Source organism: Microtus pennsylvanicus, chromosome 21 (genome assembly GCF_037038515.1).
Source record: "Microtus pennsylvanicus isolate mMicPen1 chromosome 21, mMicPen1.hap1, whole genome shotgun sequence".
Lineage (NCBI taxonomy): Eukaryota > Metazoa > Chordata > Mammalia > Rodentia > Cricetidae > Microtus > Microtus pennsylvanicus.
Window position 1 is genome coordinate 27,543,332 of NC_134599.1, and position 15,222 is coordinate 27,558,553.

A 15,222-nucleotide genomic window follows, 5' to 3' on the forward strand; every position below is an offset into this window, starting at 1 on the left:
TCATGCTGTGATGACCCCCAGCCATAAAATTATTTCCTTGCCATTTCAGAACTGAAATGTTGTTCCTGTTATGAATTGTAATATAAATACATGATGCAAATCCCCAAAGGGGTCGCAACCCACAGGTTGAGAATAACTGTTATACGCCAACCCTATAAAGAAAGGGCATTTGATTTTTACCCCTGCCTACATCATGGAAACCAGATACAAACTGCCGTACCCTGAACAGTGTCGGGGAGACTAGAAGCAGGGGACGTGCCAGGGTCTATACTATGATCTAAGCCACAGTTTACTCCTGTTGGCAAATGGCGGGGAGGGGGATGGGGTCAGGAGCAGAAGTGAAGGGGACAAAAGACAGAAAGATGCTAAAAAGGGAAGGGTAAGGTAGGGGTGGAAGAGTAAAGAGAACATGTAAAGAAAATAATTTTTATAATAACAAGTCTTTTCTAGTTTTATATCATAGATTTCTGACAACCTATCATATAATCTTCTAATACATTAAATCTTTCTCATATGCTTACCTTAGCCCCTCCCCTACACAAGAGGAGAGGATAGTGGAGTCTAGTTGAATGACATGCCCTATTTTGTCTGTGTCACTGTAGACTTGATAGCTTATTAATTGTGATGAACAAGGCTGGTTTCTTCCACAAAGACAAAGGAGGTTTTACAAACAAGGAAGGTTAATATCTTGATGTTCTGTGATCTTGGGTCTCCCCAGCATAGATTTGGCTTTAGATTCCTGCAGCCAAATCACTCAGCCATATTGAGACACTTCTGGCCTACAACTAATTGGCATGTGCTTGACATGTATCATTTGACAAATTTTAATATGTGTGTATACCAAGGAAATCTCGAGCACAATCAAGAACATTTCTATAACCTCAAACTATTGTCCCTGTCCTTTGTGGTCTTTGCTCCCAGCTTCTGGCCCTGCTCCCTGCTACAGCCACACGCAGTCAAGCTGCTTGCTGTTGCTGTAGTTTGAGTCCGGTGACAAAGTGTAACTCAGAAGTAGACAAAGAATGAACTACCACAGGCTCCAAAATGGGTGAATCTCAAACAAACTATGCTTAAAGAAGTCAACAGATCCATATGGATGTATAAAGAGATCCATAGTGTATGTTTACATAAGATTCTTCAGAACTCGATCTACGGTGATGCCTTCTAGCACAGTGAAAGCTAGCCAGCGGGGAGGAAGGCTCCCCAGTCAGCTCAAGATTGATTTCTACGTCCTGCAACCAAAAAGTGTCAGGGCTTCAGCAGTAAGTGCTCGTCTAGCTGTGGGGGACAATCAATGGCAATGACTTCTGTCGATTGGAGACCTCTGGGGCCTGAGTAGTTGCTGCAGGAGATGTCCCATGCCTGGCACTGAGATTCTTGTTTAATGACTCCCATCTCTGGGGAGAGCAGTGTCTATCCACGTGGGGCTCCTTTCAAGTTCTTCTTAGAATAATCATAACATAGACTTTTAGTTCCTCTCCAAGGGTCTCATATCACACAAGTTTTGATACATTGTGTTCCCACCTTTATTTCAATGGAAGATAACTTTTCATTTCCGTTTTGATTTCTTCTTTGACACATAAGTTAGTTAGAAAACTGTTCTTTTTTTTTAATCTGTTTTGGGAGTTTGCAAAGGCCTGTTTGCTGTGGGTTTCAACTTCACTGTGATCAAAAAAAATCCATTTTGTCTGTGTTGAATTTTTTAACTTGTTGAGAGTCTATGGTACAAATAGTCTCTATTTTGGTTAATGGTCAGTATATGCTTAAAAAGAATATGCACTCCTTTTTGGAAAGAGACAAATCTCTGTACTGTCCAGACTAGTCTTAAACTCTAGTTAAGTAATCCTCCTACCTCAGCCTCCTGAGTAACTAGAGTAAATAGACCACCATTGCTGGTAGAAAATACAGTCTTTGTTTTGGTTTTGTTTTTGTTTTTTTAGACACAGTTTCTCTGTAGCTTTGGAGCCTGTCCTGGAACTTACCCTGTAGACCAAACTGGCCTCGAACTCACAGAGATTTGCCTGCCTCTGCCTCCCGAGTGCTGGGATTAGAGGCGTGTGCCACCACTGCCCGGCAGAAAATAGTCTTTATAGATCAATTATCTCATCAAGTTGGATAATAGTTTCACCCCATCTTTCAATTCCTTTGGTCTCCACTGCTTTGTCAAGTCAGCAGGATTAGGCTCCCATCCATGACCTGGAAACTCTCGAGGAAGTGAGCTGGGGCGACTGTAGGGTTCGTCTTGCTGCCCAGCTCTCAGGAATTGCTTCTGTCCTTCTCTTCTGTCCGGTGTCTTAAAGCCATGGCTGCCCATGCTGTGTCCATGTAGAGAGCCACGCGGTGGAGCCTTGGGAAGATGCACATTGCATATAAACACTCACCTACTCAATATCTTTCTAGCCAGCAAACTCAGACGTGCCACGTAGACAAGATTCTGTACTGTTTCAGATATGTCTACTTTATAAAATAAAACAACTAAATCACCTATGAAGTCGGACTTTGGTTAGAGCTGAGATAACTCTTGTTTTTTAAACAGGGTCCCTGCTCTTGGTGATAAAATGAATTGCCTGTGAGGAGTTAAGTTTTACTTTCCCTCCTCCTTGAGCCTTTCGTGTTGGCTCATCTTAGCCAATTTAAAGTTTGAAAATCTAATTTAATACTAGGAAAAGAATGTGCTGGAAATTACTGTGTTATAACTTACAAATGCCATATAACTGTGGCTACAGCAGAGTCCTAATTGGACAGTCCCTTCCAGCCAGGGAGAACGGCTCTGCCCTGTTGGCTACAGAATGTATCTGGCTTGCAGTATTGCCTGCCATAATTTCTTTTAAAGGTCTCAGTCATAAAGATAGCAATTTTACAGCCAAGCCATTAATTGTTTTCTTTCTTTGTTTGACATGTATTTTATCCCCTGTTTCCTTTAGTTCTGGGAGCTCAGGGTCCCTTTCCATTATAATTAATCAAAGATTTATTGAGCTAATAGGAAAAGACCATCCAAATCCTGATCCAAATTTTAGGGGGACCTGAAGCATATGCAATTTGTATAATTTTTTTTTTTGTTTTATTTTCGAGACAGGATTTCTCCGTAGCTTTTTTGGTTCCTGTCCTGGAACTAGCTCTTGTAGTAGACCAGGCTGTCCTTGAACTCACAGAGATCCGCCTGCCTCTGCTTCCCAAGTGCTGGGATTAAAGGCGTGCGCCACCACCGCCCAGCTAATTTGTATGCTTTTTAATAGAAAAATACAAGAAATGTAAATACGAAATTAGCTTTGAAAATGATCATGTATTTACAATGCAAAAGATATTCCAACAAAAGCTGAAAATATAACACCTATCATTAAAAAACCAGAAAAATAGCTCTTTATTGTTAGTAACTGTATGACACAGCTTATCATATTTCAGCTTTCGCCATATACTCTTCATTCATGTTGTCATATGACGCTAAATTAAAATGTCAGTGGTCTTTCCCTAGCATCATGGAGTAGCATTTGTGTTTTGTTGCAGATGATGTAGGAAGGCTCCTCTCGGCCCCACTTCATGTTTGCAGTGACAAACAAACTCCTCAGTGTCCCTTCTTCCTCAAGTGATCCCTCTGGGATCTCCAGTCCCTTGAATACCTTAGGCTGTCACAACAATGGGACCAGCTCTACAGGGCCTCTCTACTTCCAGAACCCCATCTCACCTGCAGTGATGGTGGGTCCCAGAAATCCTTGAAGCCGGAGTCACGGTGGACCCTCAGCAAGGAAGCAAGATCTTGTCTTTAGAAGGCCAAATCAGGACCTGAAGCTCAATGTAAATATCCAGAAATAGTCTGCTACCACTGATGATGAAGTTTCATATTGACCATCTTAAATATCAAATCCTATAGGATGTGTAGGAAACGCTATACACACACCATCCTCCTTGGCTCTCTAAGCCTTCCTCCAAAGCTCTCTTCTTGGGAGGACAGTGAAGCAAAGAACGACAAAAACTAATACCTATATCTTGTGGTCTTTTGCATGTTGTCGACCACTTAAAGGCCAGTCCAACTGTACCCCATGCTTCTGCCTCATCTGTCCTTCCAACAGCCTCCAAAGTTGCCTCACTGTGCACACACTGTCTGCATGTCAGACAGACTGGACTGGTCATTACTCAAAAGCTTTCTGGTACTCCTGCCCAACTGCTTGGTTTTATTCCCTGTGGGAATAAGTGCCCTGCCCCCACCAGATTTGCCCATAGAAATCAAAGCCTGACCCAGTGATGAAAGGTCCTCCATAAAAACTTCAGGACCCATGTAATCAGTTGTGATATCTCCCACCCCACAATACCAGGACACTTTTCTATGCCTTCTTCAAGGCCAACCAGCTTCAGCAAGGTGACAACGAAGGTCCTGTGTCATTTCCCTTCATAGCTCCTGTCAATATGTGCTCGTTTAACATTTGTAAAACCACATAAAACAAAGCCAGGTATTTGTTAGAAGGGGAAGTGGAGAGCCATTGCTGTCCTCTGCTGTGGTGTGACAGGAGAGGGGGCGGAGAACAGGCACAGAGGGAGGAACAAAGGGACACAGAGAGCTAGAAAGTCAGAGGCCAAGCCAGAGACAGCAAAGCTGAGGTGGTGCCAAGGCAAGCTTTTAACCTGTCACATCTGGTAATATAGAGAAACTGCTAGCCCCTGGGATGCGCTAAGAAAATAATTATCGGGGAGGGGGGACAGGCTAGACCAAAAATTAGATTTGATGATGCCATTGCCTAGTCCATGCAGGTGGTGGGGGGGCATGCCTTTAATCCCAGCGCTTGGGAGGCAGAGGTGGGCAGATCTCTGTGAGTTTAATATCCTTGGCTATTAAATCTATTTCCCTTTACTTTTTTTCTACTTTTCTTGATTAAAGCAGCTAAAAATGTTAGAAAAATAAAATTCTCGAAATTTATATCATTGTTAACTTATCCAAGAATATAATAAGTGTCTCCCATGGGAGTGGAAGGAAATGGGGAGTTGGTTCACTAGAAAGGAAACAGAAATTTAAGGGGAACTTTGAAAAGAGAACTTGGTGGCCATAGAAGAAAAAGTCGTGAGAATGGCCCAGAAGGTATCCTCTTAGGGAACAACTCATTTGTCCCTGATAATGTCAGTTTCTCCATGAGATGTTTTAATAGGGTCCCTAAGAGTCCAGCTGTTAAGAAACCCCTCCCTGGATACAATCAAAGACACAATAAGCGAAGGAGACTAAAGTCTGGGAGTTAAGAAATCTATTCACAACAGGGTCCATTTATCCATGTTTCTTTATTCTCTCTGTCTTTTTACAAACATTCCCAGTAATATATACCCTTAAAATCAGCAATTCCCCAGCCCTCCAGGTTCCAGGGCTGGAAATCTTTTTCCTCATTAAAATCAGATAAGAGTTTTCACACACACACACACACACACACACACACACACACACATACACACACACACACACATATCCGCAGTTGTCAGCTCAAAGGTGGGAGTGGCTAGTGCATGTCTGGTGAACTCCTTAATGGAGAAAGTTAAGAAAGAAATTAACATCAGGGGATTCTAGAGGGGAAGGTTAGTATGCTATGCTACATTTTTTGGTGGTTAGTAAAGTGCTGAAATGTTTATTTTCAGCACGCCGCTTTTCTCTGCTCCCAACATGCATAGAATCAGATAATCAAGCAACCTACATAAATAATCAGGGAGAAGCCATGGTCTTGATCAAATAGCACCAGATGCTGCAGTTTCTATGGGCCTCCAGGTCTGGAGTACACACCTAAAGCTCTAAGCAGTAAAGACAAAGGGGAGATCCAGGCCTCTAAATGATCCATTCTGGGGTATGCCGCTATCAGCTGTTGTGGTTGGTGGGTGATTGTGTGTCTCAAGGCCCAGCAGGAAGGAAGTTTTTCTCTGGTAGCAGTTAATCATCTCTTCTGCTGTCCTTGAGGGTAAAACATAAGCCATAAATTACCCGAATTAAAATCATCAGTAAACTGAGGTGAAGGTGAGCATAAGGAGTTAAGAATCTTTTAATTGGGGTAAACAGCTATGAGTCAGCAGCTTGGACAAGTAGTAATTCTATGTCCATGGGTATCTGTGACTTTGTTAAATGGAGTGTTCCTGCCTGAACCCTAAACACTGACCAAATGCCTGCTGATAAAGATAATTACAGAAAGGCAGATCTCTGTGTTTACCTGGCAGTGCGAAACTGTTTTCACACAGAGCCTAAAGGCATAGGAAACAGTTCTGCACTGTGTGAATTAATTTCCAAATATGTAACAGAAGGGGAGTCAGCTACAGCAAAAATGTACAGCAAAAGACAGCCACTTTATTCACAAAGAATAATGGCAAAAGGCCTTGCCTATTGGTTTAAACTTTACCAGGACCCCTGGCTCTGATAAGTCACTCATGAAAAGATGGCTGAGCTGTTACTGTATATTGTTATGATTTGTCGCAATGTTTCTCAGCTTTACTTTGTGTCCCTTTTTATTTCGCATAAACATGTAAATTTTCACTGCTACAGAACTATACTTCATTCTTCATAGAATGGTTGAGATTATGTTCTAACATTTGCAAATCCCCACCGAAACATGCCCGGAATTGGCCAGAGAAACTTAGGAACAAGGGAGACGTTTATCTGGCTTCTCCCAAACCCACTTAGCTAAGGGTTACTGTACCCCATTTCTTTGCAAAGAACAGTTTGCTGGGGTATGGAATACAGTAACTCCACACCATTCCCTGAGCTTCCTCTGGGTTACCAGACTGGACATCCTTTCAGAGTAGAACCTCTTCAGGATGCACAGGACCCATGAGGCATGTAGGGACCACACAAGGTCTTGTCCAAGAGAGAGCTGATGAGTTGGGTCAGTTCCTAAAAGAATCATCCTACAAAGTAGTTTGTGCACCACAATGGCTCTGCCTATGCCTCGCTCAACACTTTTACTAGTCATTTTGGGTAGCAGTTGCACACTGCAGGCCAGTACCTCAAGAAGTTCTCTCAAGTGAGTACTGTCTCTGATTTTCTCAAAATTCAAAAGCTGTCTCATTTTTTATGTTAAGTGTATTGAGTTATAGATTGTATGCAGAAAAACACTGATAGTTTAATTATATTGTTTGATGAATTCTAACAAATATGCCTACAATGAAATTCCCACCACAATTAAGATGTAAAATATATACATCCCCACCAAACGTTCCTTTTACCCTGTCCCACTCCCGCCTACGTCCCAGACCCACTGATCAGCCCTCTGTCACTCTAGGCCCATTGTTTTCTAGAACTCCAGAAAAATGGAATCTTGTGTATACTGCTAAACATGGCTCTTTTGCTGAGCATGTTTTGATATTTATATTTAACAGAGAGATGTGTGATTTTTATTCCACTTTGGAGGCATTGAAACACCAAATTTGCTTCACCCGTGTGGGGTGACTTGTGGTTTGGAGTTATGGAAATCTGACTTGAATTCTCGTGCACTGGTCTTTCAGCAGATTTGGGGTTTTGTTTGCTTGGTTGGTTTGGCTTTGGTTTTGGTTTGTTGATGTTATTGTTGTTTTTACAGGCATGTTTTTATTGAGGGAGTAAGCAGAAGAAAGTGCAGAGCTAAAAGTGGTACTGTTCTTTCTCATAATGAGTATGCCTTCTAACTTCATCAAAAGCCAGCAAACTACTTACCAAATCCTTGCACCGTCTCGCACTCTAGTCAGGAAGGTGTGTGCTCTGATCCCTCCACATGCTCACCACCTCTTGGTGCCGCCTACTGCAGTCTTCAGTTTTACACACTACGGTGGCTGTGCCTGTGCCTCCGTGTCCTTTCCTGCACACGTTCCTGGTTGCTGAGGTTGAATGCCTTCCCTGTGCTCTAAGTACGTTCCTCCTTGACTCAGTTAAGTTGACTGGCTAATTCAGTGTCACCAACTCTGATGAATCTTATAGCCAAGAGAGCTACAAAGCATCCTTGTCGGTTACTAGAAAACCCTTTTGTTTTTCCCGACATACGTTACCTAGCAACTCTTCTTTCCCTCCCATCTTGTTCCCAAACAAGGAAATGGAACCTGGGACACCAAACACTACTGTTCAACAAAATGCACAGGAGCCCATTTGATACAATCCCATGCATCAGTTTGTCCTGTGACTTCTCACGACACTCTCCAGAATTCTTATTTTGTTATTCAATTCTATGTTTTGCTGAATTGCTAGTTCATCCATAGGGACATGAATTCATTGCCTAGATATTAAAAAAAATAGCTTGGTTTACCTTGATCCTGTGTTCTTGCACTGACCAAAAAGTACTTTTAAAGCTGATCTTATCCTTTTTTCTTTTGAGAGATTCAGTCTGGGTGAAATTTGTTCCACACTTCCGAGAAGTCATTTCATGGGAATCCAAAATTTCATCCCTAGGACATTCTGAGATTCCGCCCCCAACCTCCTGCCCTTGTTGCCGATGTAAAACAAACCTCGTTTGACCTGCGTCTTATCTCCACAGAACAGTGTACTATTTGAGTTTGTCACTGCATCTATTAACTTTAAAAGAACACATGGCTTGGTTCAGTAAAGATTTATAGAAACACAGATAAAAGGAATCTTGAGTTGAGATGTTTATGCCTCCAGCTCTCTTTTTTTCTCCTTTTAATGATGGTGAAGAATATTGACTTTTGTTCACTTTTTAGAATGTCCTCAGGGATGCTCCAGCAGGGGTACTGACAGGAAGTCACCATTGTGCTGAAGCTAGGCAGTGGATCTCTATGAGGTCTGGATGCCTTCCACCCTTTGCCTGGTCTGCCCAGAGATGCATCAGTTCCTACCCTGTCTCTGCCAAAAAGAGCTCACTTCAGCCAGCACACTACTTGTGCTAGACATGACTTATGAAGGCTGGACCCAGGCCAGGGTGCCCAACCCTACACCCTTAACAACACCCCAGTCTGGTGCCTAAATAGCAAGGGTAATGAGTTCTGGGACGCTCAGTTCTAGCTGCTTCCTTGGAACTGTCCAAGAGAGAGGAAGGAAGCTCGAGTATAAAACTCAGACTTTTTTAGATGAGAATTTAGCCTTTCCAGTGATTGATTCTCAACAGTCTTTCTATCAATCAATAAAATAATCAACATCCATAAATTATTCAGAAGCAGTCAAAAATCTCAAAAGATATTCTGCATTGTCAAAAAAGATTAAATTATAGGTGATAATTAAAACATTTTAATATGGTGCTCTGTAATAATTCTATTGAAATGCTGTAAACCCACATCCTCCAAACTTGCTTTGTTTTTGCTTGGTTGGTTCTTTGTTTTGTTATGTTTTTTTGAGACAAGGTCACACAATGTAGTCCAAGCTGACCTCAAACTCGCGCTTCTCTTGCCTAGGTCCCCTGAGTACTGGGTCTGTAGAGGTGCGCTGCTATGCTCAGTGAGTGATGAGGCGAGCAGGCCTGGCTTTTGTCCTGCACCGTTAGCTTTACACCCGAAATAACAACACACAAACTGTATTCATTTAAACACTGCCTGGCCCATTAGTTCTAGCCTCTTATTGGCTAACTCTCACATCTTGACTAGCCCATATCTAATAACCTGTATGCCACCATGAGGTTGTGGCTTACCGGCATGAGTCTAACCAGCGTCCATCTCGGGAAGGGGGGTCATGGTGTCTGCTTCTTTCTCCCACAATTCTGTTCTGTCTACTCCACCCACCTAAGGGCTGGCCTATTAAAAGGTCAAGGCAGTTTCTTTATTAACCAATGAAAGTAACACATAGACAGATGACCCTCCCACATCAGCTCAGTTCCCAAATATTTCTAATGTGCACTTTAATCATTATTATGTTTAAGTGCAGGTGTATGCATGCCATTGTGTGTGTGTGTGCGCGTGCGTGTGTGTGTGTGTGTGCATGTGTGGGTGTGTGTGTAAGTCAGAGGGCACCTTTGTGGAGTTGGTTCTCTCCTTCCACTTTCACATGGATTTCAGGGATCAAACTTAAGTCTTGGGGCTTCCCCAGTGTCAGCACATGGTCCAGGGATGGAGTCACGCAAGGAGAATTGTGAGTGCTTGTGGAAGCTCTCCAAGAGAACAAGACCAGAGTCTTGTGACTTCAGTTCCTTCAAAAACACAGAATTGCTCTTGGAATGTGTTTTCATGCCCCTCCCCGGGGTACAGATAGGAGTGAGTATATATCAGATGACACCTTACTGCTTGCTGCTGTTGTTCAATTAAATGTTTAAACTACGCCTCTATGGGAAGACATGGCTTTTTGCCACGTAGCACGTGGCACTTATCCTTGTGATTGCACACAGTTTGAAAGCAGGAGATCTTTCTCATACGACCTTTCGTAACTCTGAGTTGAGTGGGCTGTTGCATGGGCCTCATGTGTTGGCTCCCTTGTCCCAGGTCCCACTGCCTTTGGAGTGGTGGCAATATGACAAGGGCTTTTACAGACCAAGTCACCTTGCTGGTCCCCCAGTTTCCAAATCTATCAATGTTAAATTGAAAACACTAACATTTCGTAATGCATTTAGATTTGTTTATTTATAAATTGTGGCTATTAATACTGTACTAAAACGTTCTTGAGAAAATGTGCACAGATATAAAACATATTAGGGGTCGGAAGACAGCTCAGTTGATACGTGAAGTGTGGGATGATCAGCTCCCACATAAAAGGCCAGGGGTGGAGGTGCACACCTATAATTCTTGCCCAGGAGAGACAGAGAAAGACTGGATCCCTGAAGCTCTGCCCAGCTAGCCTAGAAGAATCAGTAAGCTTCAGGTTCAGTAGAGACCTTGCTTGAAAATACATAGAGAGTGTGAGGAGGACCCCCACCATTAACGTCTGACCTCCACGTGTGTGTGTGTGTGTGTGTGAACATGTATATACACATGAGCAAAAAAAGGGGGAAAGCATCTTATAGAATAAAATAACCTAATCTTGATTTTAAAAGTTCTTCATGAGAAAATAAACAGATATTTTCTTACTCTAATTCACCATGCCTAAGAACAAGACCTTGAGAAACACACTGAAGTCGGGTGCAGACCAGACGATACTGTCCCTCCTGTTATTTGATAACATCCTAGCGGTATTTGCTCTAATGCGCAAAACAACTAATGAAGACTGGGTAGCAGTATATGGAGTGCAGTGAATGCCATTCTGATTCTGCTGGAATCAGAGTATACATGGGAGAACCTGAGGGACTAACTGCAAAACTATTTTCAACTATAACAGGATTCATTAATAATGTATAAAATAGTAGCCATCACAGATAGATGCCAGCCGGTTAGAAGGCAGCCTGGTGTATCATGCCTCAGTTAGCATAACCTAAGCAAAATCAACTATCTAAGAATAAACAACAGGATAGCAAAAACTGAAGGACTCCAAAGTTTTGAACAAACGGAAAGACATGCTGTACTTTGACAAGAAAGACGGCGTTCTAAAGACGATGCACGCCCTGCAATTTCAGAACAAGAACCAAGACTGTTTCTGTTTTCATTTTCAGGTGGAAAGTACACAGGAAGAGTTGTGACAACACTGAAAATGTCAAGTCAAAGAATGAGGCGAATTACGAAGACTAGACAGTGAAAATAAAATGTGTGTGAAACCGTGGTCCTCAAAGACACTGTGAGTGGACAGATACGTTGATGAGCTGGGATTTAAAGGGCTTCATTTGTGTGTATGCATTCAAAGGCACGTGCTAATTTACCATATGGTAAAAGTGGTATATAAGAGAGTTGTTCAAAGAATAAGATCTTGGGGGGGGGGGGTAGAAGAGAGCTGGAGCGAGCTATAAGAATGGAAAGCAACTGAGTTAGATCCTGATGATTTCACAAGAGTCAGGAGCAGCTCACACTTGGCCCTACCGCCGTGATGTTCATAGTCCACTGGGGAACAGTAGTGGTGTCTCTGCTCATAACATCCAACCAAGCACTCCCGTCTGCATCACGACACAGCAACAATGATGTGTTGCCAGCTTATACGGCACAGGAGCTGATCAACAGAGGCGGCAGGTACGTAGACTAGCTCTGAAAAGTGACAGCTAAGAAGGATAGCGAGACTTTAGAGAAATGAGGATGTGGGGGTGGGGGTGAAGAGAACAGCCTGGCTTGACACACTCACAGGAACCTTCTAGGTACGGCTCAACTTGAAGATACAGAAATGCCAATCCTAGAGAATGACGGAGATCTCATCACAGAGATACCTGACGGATCATCCGAGAGGGGCAGAGCGTCCCTACAGTAGCATCACTGAGGGGCGCATAGGCATGTTTCTGCATGATCTCAACCAAGACTTGTGCCTCTTGCCTCCAGCTCTCAGCGTTCGCATAACATCAAGTGCGGAACAGAAGTACACTTTTCAAACCCCGGTAGGGGTCCAAACAATAACTGTTCTCTGAGCTGAGCCTTGTTTGTGACGGGCACTCACTTCACTCTGACCACCTTTTACTCCCATGGGAGCCCTGGGTGGCACGGATCAGACAGACTCAGTAAGAGTTCCCATACTTTTGGTCAAAGAAAGTTAAGGCTGGGAGCCACAGACTGGCCGAATGACATCTTCTTGATGCTCTGTCCAAGCACAGGTGAAGGAAGCAGCGTCACCTGCAAGCCTCCTGCTCCATTTGCGTTCAAATTGCCAGACAGTGATGATAGGCACAGAGCAAGACAGAACAGGCAACGGTGCCCGTGTTCCTGCATGAAGTACCCACATCCCTGTTGTGGAGAAACAGGGCCGAGGGTGGGCACCACTGAGCTGGTACACACAGCGCTGTCTGCTGAAGTCTGATGAGATAGCAGCCTGGCCAAGATGTTACTGTACGGCCTAGGGCAAGGATAATCCGAGCTGCTTAGGGAAGGCAGCTTGTCTATTTATGTGGGGGAAGTAGGTAGGATCAAGAGCATAGAACATAGGAACAAAGCTACTTCATGGCTAGCATCCATCCATCTCCGAGACTTACCGGCTTCTAGGGAATGGCAGCGCCGTGTAAAGGAGAACGGAGCACATTAGACTGGACCCCGATTCAGATCCAGACCTTGCACCTTGCACGTGATGCCTGGATGAACTTGAGTAAGTGACTCTTGAGCTCTTTAAAAAGTGGGGCTACAAATCTTCAGCATGAAGGATTTTGTTGAAAGGTAACTAAATACGCATAAAGGAATTGACACCTCCAAATATGTGACATCTTCCCAGCCTTCCTTCTCAAGGGACAGACATTCTTCGGGCTCCCTAGGCCCCCCACATGTCCCCCACTTGCTTTCTACCTCCACGCCCCTGGTCCCCTGCTAACGTGACTCTCATACAGGAACTTAGCCAAACACATTGACTGTCCCCTAGATCCTGCTTGTTTACATAGATGTCTTTGGAAACACTCAGCAAATGGGCTCACTGCCCAGTGTCTCCGCAGGGCTTAGTAACAGCAAGGGCTCCTCACAAGCCTCGGGAGACGAGCCCTCTTGCACACCACTGCCCCAGGAATGTGCCGCACACTCCCAAGCCAGTCAGCTGCTGCCAGTTTTTGTAACTGAGTCGCAGAGGAACTTGGAGGAAACTCAAAGAAGGAACTCCCCCAAAATGCTTTGCACCCCCAGGCTCTTTGAATCCCCACGGGCCGTGATCCCAATTGTCCAGATGATGGGAAACAAATTGAGGTTAGATAAGTCACACGCACACTACCAGGGCTGGAGCCTGCCAGAACCAGAAGCCACAGGCAGAGAGCCTGCAATGAGATGGGGAGGGAAAGGTTGAGATAAAAGTGCAATGCTCTGCGGGGTCTGTGTGCCTGGCAGAACCTGTGGGGCTTGGCGTTCATTCTCTGTACTCACAGACCAGGCCCCGAGCACCCTCCCCAGCACCCACCGTTCCCCCTTTGCAACAACACTTAACTCTCCTCATTTCTCTCTTCTCTTGCTTCCTTTCTTTTTCCCATCTAGATATTGAAAACCTTCATTTTAGCCCACAGAAATCTGAAGCATGGACAGGGACTTTCTACTGACTGGCCTCTGCCTTGGACATAGGAGTCCTTGAAGAGGGCCAACCCAGCCTCTCCAAGATGCAAGGGGATCCAGTCCAGGGGGGAGTCTGCTAACTGTGACTCTGCGCAACACTCCGGCTTTGCCTCCCTTGGGGTGTTTTTGGATTTTCCCAACAATTGAATAGGCTGAGCATTACCAGTTCGTTTATCTTGGTGCTCAGGGGAGCGAGTCAAGGGGAAACTTGATAGGCATTGCGGAGTGAGCTCTTTTCTGGGAAATTTTGAACTGTCTCCCATATGATTCAAAGCTGGTTAGCACTGTGTGCATCCCAACTCTCAGAGCTGACTGAGTCTTTAGCAAGTAATTCAGTGTTCAGAACCAGGCTGTGTTCTTTTATCTCCTGAGATAGTCTAGAGCCAAACGGAAACCACACGTCTTCAATCTTGCATCCAAAGCATCTAGACTAAGACCTGCCGCAGAGCAGGAGCCAGGTAAAACTTTCTTTTGGAGTTAGAGTAGAAAGTGATTTCATTACAGTAAGCACTTCTGACAAACAGGGGCTTGGGAATGACGGGTGGGTTGTGAACAGGTAGGGGCAGAGGTACCTTGGTCTTGTCAGCCCAATTCTAAAGCCTGTACCTGGGGACCACAGCATCACTTCCCAGAATCTCTCAGGGTAACAGTGCCCCGAGAGGTTTTCCTTATTGTCACTGAGTATTCCAGGCCAGCATGTCCCACTGGAACACAACCAAAGTGTGCAGTTAGTTTCCTTGCCTCAAATTTGAGTTTGACAAATGACAGGTAATTTTGAACAACACTTAAAAGTCAAGTGCCATGGAGCACTTTGTAGATGTCATTTCAATCCTAGCTCTTGTCCTGCAATGACAATCTCTTGTTTAAGGTTGTCCTTTAAGACTTCAGCCATTTGAAACTGTCTCTATTTACAAAGTGGAAACTTTATTGATTTCTGCCGTAATTTCTTTTGCTTCCTTTCCCCTTCTGAATTTAGATTTACTGTAGTTCCTGTCTGCAAGACTATAGGTAGAACCTAGCTATTGATTTGGGTCTTTATTCTTTTCTAATGAATGCATCAAAAATTTTAAATTTCTAATTTATTTAGATTTGTCTATTTTATTTGTGTTTGTCTTTGTGTATCCATATGCTTGTTTGGTGCCCCAATAGATTCCCCTAGGTTGGGATTTACAGATATCTGTGAGCAACCCAAATATGGATGCTGGAAACCAAACCCAGTCCTCTGCAAGAGCATTAAGTGCTCTTGACAACTGAGCCATCTCTCCGGCCTTCTCTAAA

General features: G+C 43.8%; 1 protein-coding gene across 1 annotated transcript in view; it reads left to right on the forward strand.

The window, feature by feature from the left end:
• The window catches only part of Rmdn2 (regulator of microtubule dynamics 2), a 64,267-nt gene extending 52,715 nt beyond the window's left edge, over positions 1–11,552 (forward strand). Inside the window, exon 12 of the mRNA XM_075955485.1 lies at positions 11,445–11,552. Within this exon, the coding sequence (XP_075811600.1) occupies positions 11,445–11,520 (76 nt within the window). The 3' untranslated portion in view covers positions 11,521–11,552. The remainder of the gene's footprint in view (positions 1–11,444) is intronic.
• Positions 11,553–15,222: the final 3,670 nt, after the last annotated feature.